At 32.1% G+C, this 12,845-nt stretch overlaps 1 protein-coding gene across 1 annotated transcript in view; it reads right to left on the reverse strand.

Annotated features, from left to right (window-relative positions):
* Positions 1–1,282: 1,282 nt before the first annotated feature.
* Positions 1,283–12,845, reverse strand: part of CRMP (Collapsin Response Mediator Protein) — a 44,676-nt gene continuing 33,113 nt past the window's right edge. The window contains exons 3-15 of the mRNA XM_077431964.1: positions 9,503–9,687; positions 8,301–8,377; positions 7,953–8,153; positions 7,796–7,852; positions 7,566–7,712; positions 6,377–6,506; positions 5,174–5,195; positions 4,945–5,093; positions 4,649–4,836; positions 4,494–4,578; positions 4,276–4,422; positions 3,575–3,709; positions 1,283–3,499 (exon numbers count right to left, since the gene is read on the reverse strand). Of these exons, the coding sequence (XP_077288090.1) occupies positions 3,420–3,499; positions 3,575–3,709; positions 4,276–4,422; positions 4,494–4,578; positions 4,649–4,836; positions 4,945–5,093; positions 5,174–5,195; positions 6,377–6,506; positions 7,566–7,712; positions 7,796–7,852; positions 7,953–8,153; positions 8,301–8,377; positions 9,503–9,687 (1,603 nt within the window). The 3' untranslated portion in view covers positions 1,283–3,419. The remainder of the gene's footprint in view (positions 3,500–3,574; positions 3,710–4,275; positions 4,423–4,493; positions 4,579–4,648; positions 4,837–4,944; positions 5,094–5,173; positions 5,196–6,376; positions 6,507–7,565; positions 7,713–7,795; positions 7,853–7,952; positions 8,154–8,300; positions 8,378–9,502; positions 9,688–12,845) is intronic.

Raw genomic sequence — 12,845 nt, forward strand, 5'->3', positions numbered from 1 at the left:
AGGAAAATTACCGTACAGGAAACTGCCCAAATATAGTAAAAGAAAGCATTTATTGAGCAGTCTACCGACTAACGACGAAATCGTCTACCCTACCCCCACTCCTAATCTTAATTCTTTGGTACGAGTTTATTTTTCGAGTCTTCATCAACTCAGAGTTTATGCGGTAAGGGCCACCGATTTTTTATGGTTCGGTGATTATTCCGCACATAGCAATCACTAAAACCTCGATCACGGAACATTTTGCACCCGAAAATTCCATCCACGAACTATCACAGGTAAACGGGTTACGTCGCAAAAGTGAATCGCTACCAGAAAATCGTGTGCACCGGAAAATTCGCGCACGCGATTTTCGTAGCGGCGGTTATCCTAGTAGCGATTCCCTTTTGCAATTTAATGACCGAACCATCACACTAACGAGAACTCGAGTACCAGATATTCCGTATTCCCGATATTCGTGGTAACAATTGTCGTGTGCGCGATCTCAATGCGCGAAATAATCCGTTTACCATTTTCTACAATGACCACAATTTTTGCAAATTCTAAAAATTCTAAATTCTAAAAATTTTAACGCAAAGATATGCATTAAAATTTTTAGAAATAATTTTACTTTCACCATGAATCTTTTCATTATTTTTCATTTCATTTCTTCATATATGTAATATATTATAATAGCTCTAAACGATTTGATTGAATTATATTATTCAACTGTAAATATAAGAAATTAGAAAGCTATATTATTGTATCGACACTTTTCTTATATTTTTTAAATTTATATCTAACTAAGCAATAGCTTATAAATAAAATTTTATACATAGTTTACTTAAAACAAATATTTATAATATAAGTGTATGTATGTCATTTTTTTTTAAATTTATATTAAATGTATGTTTATTGTAAATATTTTTCCTCAAGTCTCTTCCCCCCCTCTCTTATAAAATCTATTGTAAGCCCCCCTGAATTATTTACAATTATGAGATTATATTTACAATTTTCTGAAAATTTATATTTTTTCAAACTGAGTCAAAACGACCAGAGAAACCAGATAGTTCCAATTCGTCACTATGACTAAAAAATTAATATGTAAACTTTTTAAAAGCACATAAGGTAAGAATGACATGAAAGAAGAAAAAAGAATATAAAAATACAAAAAAATTTTTTCAATCTCAACATAAATGGCAATGAAAATATTAATGGAAAATTCATAAGCATATTAGCCTTGGTTTTTATGGGTAGGAAATTTAAGATGAGGATAGGTAATAGTGTATTATTTATGTATAGATGTGTATATAAATGATTTATTTAAATTTATGCTTTGGTTTATTTTTCACAATTAAATTATATTGTACATTAAAATAATAAAAAAAAGTTAACAGTATGATAGAGTATACATCCATTTAAACGAGTGTATAAAATTTACTTATTCGATACGGTCTCACAAACAAAGATGAGAAATAAATTTTAAAACTCAAAACTCCATTGTGATATAAGTTTGAAAGCAGATTTGCTTTGTGAAAATGAAAATAAATAATTCTAGCTTAACGAATATTAATATTGTTATGTATTGAATGGATTATAAATATTTTTAATAAAACACATTCAATTATGTAATTTAGACTAGATACCAATTTGAAATGTTTTGTACTGAACCCAACAGAAATAAAGTTAATGATTTTTTTTTTTTTTTGGTTTAGTTTACATTATCTTTCTTATCCTACTGAATCACTTATGGCTTAAGCCATAAATTGAAAATATCGAAAACATACATATTCAATTTTGCAAATAATATTATGAAAATTCTATTACAAGCATAGTGAAGAGCTAATTATAAAAGTGGTGGAAATAATATTTTGCAATGGAATTTAAATATTACATCAGATATAATATATGAATGTAAAATTTACAACTGCTTAGTTATATAATAAAATCATATTTGAAAAAAAACATTGTGTTGGTAATTTTTTCAATTAGTTGTGATTAAGCATTTTTACTACTTTTAAATTGTTAATAATTTACTTTTGATTGATAATTTAAATTATATGGTCCACTTAATAATAGGTTACAAAAAATTTGTACATTTTATGATAATCTATTTCCACCACGACAAATGATATACGCAAATTCAAAAGTATGAATCCTCAAAGTTACAACTCATTCGATATCCTCGAAAAAGAGATATAAGTATTTTTTTAAATACATACAAATATTTCGATTCAATACGTATAAATTGAACACTTACACTGATTATTGGTTCCATACGATTTATGTCTAATTTTTCTACTCTAATTTAAATAACGTTAATTGGTAAAATCTATAAAAGTACAAATGCAAAAAAAAGCATGGTCAACGAACATCAAGATCAATTTGAATTTATCAAAAACAAATCACAACAGTAATACTTATAAATTGAATAACATAACAAGTAATGACAAAATATTAAATAGCGTATTAACAGATATTCGAGGTACAAATAAGAAAATTCAGAAAGCGTCTCAAATAAACATTTATCGAAAGTGGATTAATAATTATTTTTATTTTATACATACTACATTTACACTTATAGCAGATATATCTTAGAAATTAAATATCGAACCACATAAAAGTTTTTAAAAACAAATTTTCCACTAAAGGGGACACCAAAATGACGACTGGAACTTTTTAAAATCAAATCAAATAAAAATGTTTATAAAATTACAACACTCTCTTCATCGACGTGAAGTTTTTTATGATTATAAAATATATAATAGATATATCAAATATAATTCCATTATATTTAACTGGAAGTTCAAGTGAGTGGCGATTATAATAATAATATCTATAAGCAATTTCAATATTGATTGTTTAACATGTAATTGCCTATCACTAAAATCGCATTCTTAAATTTTATTAAATCTTTTAAATAAATTAGATATGAATTAAGATGTTCTGCCATATTTTCAAACCAACGTGTAATTATTCTTACATATCATACTGTGGAGCATTTGTGCACGGTTCATCATAACTCTATGCACAATAAATTAATAAACAATTAACAATTATAAATACGTGAAATTTTGCGACATATATGATGTGACTACATATCTCATGTAAGCTTTATTTATATTTGATCAAAATATATAAAAATATTTTAGACAAGCATCATTAAGAAAACTGCGATGCCATTCCGATCATTCAAAAACTGACTTGACACACGAGAAGAACTCTTGCAAATGTTGCGAAAAATAAATGAAGTAAATGCTTTATGTAAATAGTGTTTTAAAAATTTCATAGATAATCTGTAGTAATATGTTTGAAATTTTTAACAAAAATTCTTCATTCTCACGATGCACACTTACATATGTAATTCTATGTTGTTATTTTCAACAATCTTGATGATGCTCAATCCTTCTTCAGATCTTTATAAGTAGCATATTTTTACAAAATTACCAAAGGACTGAAGACTTGCCGCCAGGTGGGTTCCTAACCCGCACCGAAGTTCGTCGATCAGCTCCTTCAAGTTCCTCTGCACCAAGGTAAATAAATTGAATTATCCATTTATCGAATATGGTATGTATAGTATGAGTTGTGAAATACTGACCGCTAATAGAAAATGTAGAATCTTGCATATTTCTAACTTCTTGAGATCTCATTTTTCTACCAGTTGGAGTAGAACAAGTAGATGAAACGCTCAGATCTTCAAGATACTTTTGGACAGGTGACATGATGTTTAATTCTGAAAATTATTAAAACACGTATAGGTACATTATTTAAAATGTAAATATTCAATACAGATACCAATTTAAATTGTAAACAAAAATCTATGCAATGTAAATGCTCTATTTAAGAGACCAACAAATTGAAAAGTGGAACTAAAAATGAAAAAATATGAAAGTAAAATATAATATGCATGATAATACATGGAAGAAAAAGGATCAAATTAAAGAATTAAACTTTATTTAGCAATTCTGAACTAGGAATACATACACATGTATGTAAGTATTAGCTAAAGCTTATTTATTGTAACAACAAAAATATACATAAAAAAACAAGACCAAGACAAGAAAAACAAGACCAAATTAATAAAAACGGTTCACTACTTATTAACATATAAAAATCTTCTTAAATATAATAATATAGCTAAATAAAAAAATTATGTATTCATAACAAGTACAAGTAACAAGGGAAAAGTTATATACGTAAATTACGTAAAATATAAGAATTTTTTTTAGTAACTAGCAAAAAACACATAAAAAGCTGATTTGAATGTTAGTACAAGCTTTCAATTAGTAGCACTTTTACCAGGAAGCCCCTTTCCATTAGTGTATTTTTCGAAATTTCCAACGGATCCGTTATCATGTTTACCGGAATCATTGTCATCTGCAACAGCATTGTTGCTAGTAAATATATAAGGACTATTAACCATAGTTTTAATGAATTTTCCATAGCCTGAAAAAACAAAAAAATATATATATAAAACCATAAACATCATAAAAAACTACAAGATAATATTAAAATACCTTCAGCTACTCTTAAATTTCCATCATCTAGACATAATCTTCCATTCACTATGACATATAAAGGTACACCATGAACCGTTTGACCCTGCAATAAAAATTTATTTAAATGCAATCCTCAAAAAGCCAATTACATCCAATTAAGAATCATATTAAACCTCGAATATGTTGAAATCAACAGCTTGATGATGAGTCGAAGAGGAAATGGTCCGCGTTCCTTGAGGATCCCAAACAACTATATCGGCATCACTTCCAACAGCAATACAACCCTTGCGAGGATAAATATTGAATATCTTCGCAGCAGTTGCACTCGTAATGGCGACAAAACGACATGCGTCCATTACACCTGAAATATAAGTTATATTAAAACTCATTATAAATATCTGACCTCAGTTTGTTCCAAATTTTTTTGTAGTCTCTTATTTTATAACAGAAAAAGTGAAAGAATAATTACCTGCATGAACACCCTTATCCCATACGAGCGACATACGATCTTCAACTCCATTGACACCATTTGGAATTTTGCTAAAGTTGTTCTCACCGAGTGACTTGTCTTGTTCGGTGAATGTACAATGGTCGCTACCGGTAAGTTGGAGATCATCCCTGTGTTCAAAATATGTAATCAATAATTCATTGCAAAAAAGCTTGTCGATTTCTATACATATACAAAGTCAAAGTAATACCTGGAAAGAGCCTCGATGATGGCTAAAGGTGTGGAAGGATCCGGTCGTAATGGTGGTGACATCACATGTCCGGCAGCATGACGGAAGCAAATATGATTACACTGTGATCCTAATCATGGCACTTTGATTATTTTTCCCCCAGTGAAATATATATTTATATTGAAAATTAAAATCCCAAACCATGCGCACACATGATTAGTTCCACATTACACAAATGAAGCATATCACATGAACAAAAATGATTGACCACATGCTATATGCAATATGTACAGGTATTATTTCCCTCATGTGTGACGTCACAAAATGCTTGTTTCCAACATTGATGTAAGTGATTAATTAAAAACAATAAAGAAAACTACATATGTCATTAGTTTTCTATATAAGATCTAAATATATCTTATTAATATGGATTACATTTGTATGAATATATGTATGTATGATAAAATCGGTGCTGAATTCTAAAAGGTAACCTAAGAAGAAATTTAATTACAATATATTATTTTAATCATCGAAATTCGATTCATATATGTACTTTCTTAAGAAGGCCTGCTAAGTTAAGAATTGAGGATCGGCGTATCAGATACCGATAAATTAAGACAGTTATTGTTAAAAGAATATCTTACAAGTAAAGTAAATGTGTATACAAGTCGTTTGCAACGAATTATACATATTAAACATAGTACTTATAGATAGAAATAAAATAAAAATAGAGTCTTAGAATTTATAATACTTATAAATAAAATACTTATATACTTATTATGAATGTTCGAAGAACATTTTAAACTTGAAATAAAACTTAGAGCTTGACATAAAACTTAGGTAATGAATGTAAAACCCAGTGAATTAAAAAATCATGAGTAGATTTATTGACAGAAACAATGGAAAGAATCGAAAAGTGAACGTATGAGTGAGAAACATGATCAAGATGGATACATAAATTGGTGAAATGATACCCAAAAACATGGATGAAAACGAAGAAGATGAGATTTAAATAAAATGAGGAAAATTTGCAGACTTGATTGTATAAAGTTAGTAATAAAAAAAGCAATAAAAAGAAATGGTTAATGATATTTGATTTTCACTCTTTGGTTTATAGCTTTTGAATTCAACATTGGATAATATTCCAGTATATAAATATCATATGAGTATGACAATGAATTAATTTAAAATCCAACATTAAAGAAATTTCAAAACAATTTTTACCGTCAGTTCCAATTGTTGCAGCTAAGGTTTCGCCAAACACTGGTTTTACCTGACCACGACGTCTTGCATCGGTGAGAGCTTTGACAGCTGACTTAGACATCATATGAACTATATACAGCGGCGTTTGAGCCTATAACACACAAATTTTATATTAATCATAATTTGATTGGAAATCTCATCCCAGAAATACAAAGAAATGGCATTTAATGAGTATAAATGTATCATTGAGTCCATCAGTAGGACAGTTGAGACACGGTAAGCGACCTGTATTGACTTGCTCAACAATTAGTATGACGCATATTTAATATTCTTCATTTTATAACTTACTAGCTTTATTACCCGGTTTTGCCCGGGGTGTATAAAAACAAAAAAAATTAAAAAAAATTTTTAAAAAATTAAAAAAAAAATCAGGAAAAAAATTAAAATAAAAAAAAATTAAAAAAGAATTAAAATTTATAAAATGCCCCCCTGAACCTTTGCCGTCTAGGGCTACGCCACCTGCGCCCCCCTGAGCATTTTCCGTCTAGAGCTACGCCACCTGCGCCCCCCTGAGCATTTGCCATCTAGGGTTACGCCCCCCGAAACCTTTGCCGTCTAGGGCTACGCCACCTGCGCCCCCATGAGCATTTGCCGTCTAGGGCTACACCCCCTGCGCCCCCCTGAACCTTTACCGTCTTGGGCTACGCCATATGTGCCTCCCTGAGCATTTGCCGTCTAGGGCTACGCCCCCCTGAACCTTTGCCGTCTTGGGCTACGCCATCTGCGTCTCCCTGAGCATTTGCCGTCTAGGGCTACGCCCCCTGCGCCCCACTGAACCAAGGCGAATCAACGCCTAATCGAATCAGCGCCAAAATCGAATCGATGACGTCACGGATCTACGAACGAACGAACGAACGAACCAAGGATACATACAAAGTCTCTTTCCAAATTATATACGACGAGATGACTTTTATTTCCAAAATATATCGTATCAAACATTAACATTTGACCATGTCAAATATTGACATTTGACCAAGTCAAACATAAACATGTGACATTTAAAAGTAGTTTTATTGGGAAAAATAATTTCTGCGTTGCCTTTTGAAGCCGACACAACGCAAAATGGAAAAGAACAATAATTTTGATGGGTGGGATGGATTTTAATTTAAAATCTTTTATTCTATCTATCATCAAAACACTATCAGTATACCTGATTGGCCACGACGCAAGCTCTATTCACAGCCTCAGCCTCCACCTCTTCATTCCTGGACAGCTCGTGACCCTCAGGACCGGTGACTCCACGCGACAGCAGCCTCTCCGTATTTTTGGCGATTATGTTCCCGTTTTCAGCATGTACCTGAAACACGAAAATCATATTACATCGTGTTACACATATGCATGGCACATAAGCAGTAGGTAATAGGTTTTAAAATTAATTACTTTGCTGCTCAATACTGATACACCGGTATCATTCTGTATCAGCGTCGCTAGAGCGCACTGTTGATGATATGGAATAAATAAATCAAGTCACACAATGAATTATTTACTTTTACATACTTAAATAATACTTTTAGTCGAGGATGTGTGTGAAACCCACCTGAGGCAAAGCTCCGAGTTGATTGCAGGTCTCGAAAGCAGAATAGAGATCGTAGTCGTCCAGCATCCAGGCGTCTTTGTACGCCATGAACATCTTGAACGAGTTGACTCCATGCTCTTCGTCGCACAGAGTTGCCATTTCTTTCTTCACGGAGTCAGACCACCAAGTAACACCAACATGTAGACCGTAATCGCAACACACCTGAAAAATTCAAACTTAAAGTTAATTCTGCAACATTGAGCCAAGTCTATAGTCATCCAAACGTTTAGAGTTCTAAAATTTGATGCTACTCGACTAAACGGCGGTTTACATGCATCATAATACATATTATTAATACAATTATATTACCTTATCGTCAGCCATACTACGCCACTTATTATAAGCTTCAATTAATGATTCTCCTTTTTGAGGTAAAACAAAGTCAACTGAAAATACAGGAAAACAATATTTGAAATATAAATAAACTCAAAATGTTATCTAAATATAAAAAATGGTATCAAAAATAGTACTACATATGTATTTGCAATCCTAATTTGAGTTAGTCATCTACACATTAGTACCCTTGGGTAGCTACACACTTATTCCAACGGTTCTTAATCTTTTGGATGTTTTAAAAAAATTGTCTTCCTGAGGATCTTTTTCAACTTAAAAATGTATATACACTAAAGGTTAGCATATAATGCTTTAAACAGAGTGGTCACGGGTTCAAATCCCATTGGTTTCTGCTGGCCAGACCTTGGTTTTTTAACTCCAGGTCGATCATTTTCTATCAGAGTTTGCCAATTTATCTGATTTTCATTGAAACAGTTCCAGAAAATTAGCAACCTTATTCATTTTCTCCCAAATACTCGAGTTTTCAGCAATTTCGAATTTCACTGAATTGCTTAAAACGCTGCAAATTTATAAATTTCAACATAGATGTCTCTGTGGATATTAATTGATTTGTATTTATCTACTTTGTATAGATATAATACTAATAATATTTCTATCAAATATATTTCTATCCCACAAATGCATTCCGGGCTATTTTATTGTTACTGGATGACAAATCACTATGGTAGACACATATATGTATGTAGTACACAATTATACGTGTAAATTTTAACTTTTAGAAAAATTTCATTCCTGCTTTAAGATTTTAATCATTTTTGTCTATAATAGTAATCATTGAAAATAAATATCACTCATGAAATCCTTTATGAGGTTTGTTTTTTGAATTTAAAAGTTCTTTCAAATTCTAAAAATATATTTGTAAACCACTAATGTACATGTGTATGTACAATATGCTAGCATCGCTGTAAATCATCAATCATCCGTTTCTATACTGACCATTTTATATAAGATACGCAACACACCTCCCACAACAATTTCAACGATGAGCAACTACATGATCAGATCAAGTTGATGGAAAGGAGTAGTAGGAATAAGTTCATTGGTTTCATCGTGGGTTGTTACCTTATTTTTAGATTACTCCTCGTATATATTCGATTCAGATTAAACTAGACACTAACTGAGTGAAAAATGACCAAGTGCTAATAAATTGAACTCACTTATCATAGTAGTACCGCCAGCAACGGCAGCTTTGGTTCCACTGTAAAAATTGTCAACAGTCTTTGCACCCATCATCTCGAGATCGAGATGAGTGTGTGGGTCGATGCCACCAGGAATGATAAGTTTTCCAGTAGCATCTATGGTCCGAGTTCCACCAGGAATGATAAGATTCCGTCCCATCTCCCTGAAAAGTAATAAAAATACAGCAATCAAAATTATGAAAGTAATATAGCAATCAAACTATTATAAGAACTAGTAAATCAAAAATGAATGCAAAAAAGTGTGAATCCACCGAGCGTGTAATAAAGTAATAATTAATTTGGTTCGGAATAACTAATAAGCATAAGAATATCAGTTTTTTCTGTTATTATTTTAAATATGCATACACTGGCGAAGTTTTTGCATAATAGAAGCGAAGTATTAAAATTAAGGGTCTTGAAGACTATTTAAAAAGCACGCGATGCGCAAAACAGAGTTGGAGTGGGCGTTTCAGAATATTTTGGCTTGTGCTGGTACGGCTTCTTAGATATACTGAAAGTAATGAAATACCACTCGTTTCATTAAATTTTATTATACTGTACGCAGAACGCCTTGATGTGAATTTACATATAATGTCGCATTCACACATTTACTAATGTAATGAATAGCTTTAAGCTTCGTTTACATACCGTATAATTTAAACATTAAGAGATGAAGCTTGGAATGGTTTAATTTTCTTGAATGATCTTCAAAATTAGTAAAGACAGAACAAAATAATAGTGGAGCAGAAGCATAAGCAATAACAATTAGTAAAACAAAATATATATGCATATTTTGAAATATGCATAGGTTTGGAGGAGAAAGTTGAGAACCCAATGGGCGGTGTATAAATAAATCCACGAAGTTCAAGGACAAAACTTCGTTGGTTATTTATGGAACGTTTTGCAATTCTTCAGATATTATTATCTGAAGAGATAGGTGATGATCTCACTTGCGAAATTACGGAGAGGAAGGGGCAAATCCCTGACTCGGAAAGTAAACCAGTGGTCATTCTGTTTCTTGCGCTGCAGATTCTGCTATATATCAAGAAATCCAGAGCAGATCATTCCAGAATGGAGACGATTCTCAATCATGGTCAAAGATCGGCGTTCGATGAATTCTTCTAGTACAAAAAATTGTTCAATATTGTCAATTTCTTACAAAAATCAACCTGTTTTACTCTTTTGCTTTGAACAATAATGGAGCGGTATATTGTCATTTGAAAATCATCCTTCCAACGCCGATCTCTGATTATGACCCACAATAATTAAATATGCTTCCTTAAACCTTTGAGTGCTGACGTCTTTCCTGTTGAAAGTGCGCCAAGCTAAAAATTTCGCCAACATTTCCAACTAGAATTATTTAGAAATCCAATAGACAGCAGCTATAAAAATTGTAGCTAAACCAAACAAACCCTAGATCATTACCGCCGAGGATTTCGAGTTTTGTAAAAATGTGTTTAGACTCTCTAATATATCTTGCAAGAATATAAAATAAACAAAATAAGTCTATTAATGAATGTATTTTTCAAAAACTAGATTCAGCTTCTTCAATGTTGTTAAAATGTAACGCTCACAATTTAAATTCCAAGCCATAATCAAAAATACTCAGCAGTTAGGGATTTCCATCGAGAAATTCTGCTATGGTTATAAATTCAGAAATTCCGGTGTAAGCCAGTCTTTATAAACATTGACACGGATTACACGACCCATGTTCAATGCTACCTGGAAAGGCTTAACCGGTAGTATTCTTATTTAGTTTTTATATACTCAAAAAACAACGCCTATCGGCGTATTTCAGGCTCATAGACTTGTTGCCAAATGCCGATTGACGTTGGTCAGCATTCAAAGGGTTACGAAAATTCTCGAAATTGACAAATTCTGATTCCACAGCTTACCTTTATTATTTAATGAATATTTAATTGGTTCTAAATGGAATTGTATTCTGATTAATATTAAATAAAATACGCCTATCGGCGTATTTCAGACTCATGGGCTTGTTGGCAAAACGGCGTTGGCCAGAATTCAAAGGGTTAATCAACTCATACTTAGGGTAACGAACATAAAGGTACATACATATGTCTTATCTAACTAAACTCAAATTGCTGCAAATGAGTTTCATATGTGTGAAACTTCATTTGATATGATGTGTTGAAACCTGTTGCCAAGACAACAGCATAGAAAAGGTATATTTTTTCGACACCAGAAATATGTATGTTCATGTTCGCCATGTTAAATAATCCAAAAGGAAGTGTTATAATCATGATTATTTTCGATGTTGAGATTTTTGCGGATGTGCACGTTTTGAACGTGGTTGAATTGATCATTTTGACACGTCATCTGTGATAGCTCATGCAATTGTCAAAATTTCATACTGAGGACTTTAGTCATGCATGATTGGATTGAAATCGTATTTGATTTAAGTACACTCGGCTGATAATGGTATAGGAAAATGACATGTATGTATGTATGTAGGTATTGTGTGTGGTGTATTTATGATTTTATTACGTTTCCCACTATCGCGATATGTTCAGACTTGGGAATGGTTTAATCTCGAAACACCTGGCGCACGGCAGCTCGTATATACACGTCAAAATGATATTCGTTCAGACGATAAACCTAAATGAATTCGCTGAAGCGATATCTGCTGAAATACCTACACGCGATAACTCCTAATGAACGTTCGAGGCTGTGCGAAAGCGCCATTTTGCCAATTTTAAAGCGTCTAATGAAAGCCAGTCAGTGTCGGGGGAAAAGTTTTCAAATTGAAAAGAAACACGATTTTCCGATAATTCGTTCGTGCCAGTACAGTGTGTCCCAACACGGGTGGCAGGTTGAGATAAGAATAATTTCATTTTTGATTACATACCTATGTATATATGCCTAATATCATGTTTCAGACGTGCAAACATTTTTAAATCAATCAAGGGAACTATGTAAATGCAAAATCAAATATATGTATATCAGTGTCGTGCTGCGAATTTTAAAACAGGTATCGACAAAAATATAATTTTTTAATTATAATAATGTCTTGAAGAGTATAATTTTTCATTTTGTTCTGAGGAAATCGTTTCGCAAGTCCCTTGCTATCTTTGTATTAAAAAAGTTTTGTGTAAATATGTGTTATTTCAATAAAAAAAAGTTCAGAACGATGTTTGATAGACACAAATCAGAATATTCTTAGTGAAAATTCCATAAATGCTCGAAGAGACGAGACGGCGAGTCCGTGCAAGCGAATGACGAGGCGGACCATACCATAGCAATCCACTACCATTACCACTACCTCAGGTAGGGCTGATTCCGGTTTCTGAATTTCACTAATCCG

Source organism: Arctopsyche grandis, chromosome 6, assembly GCF_051622035.1.
Source record: "Arctopsyche grandis isolate Sample6627 chromosome 6, ASM5162203v2, whole genome shotgun sequence".
In the NCBI taxonomy this organism is placed as follows: domain Eukaryota; kingdom Metazoa; phylum Arthropoda; class Insecta; order Trichoptera; family Hydropsychidae; genus Arctopsyche; species Arctopsyche grandis.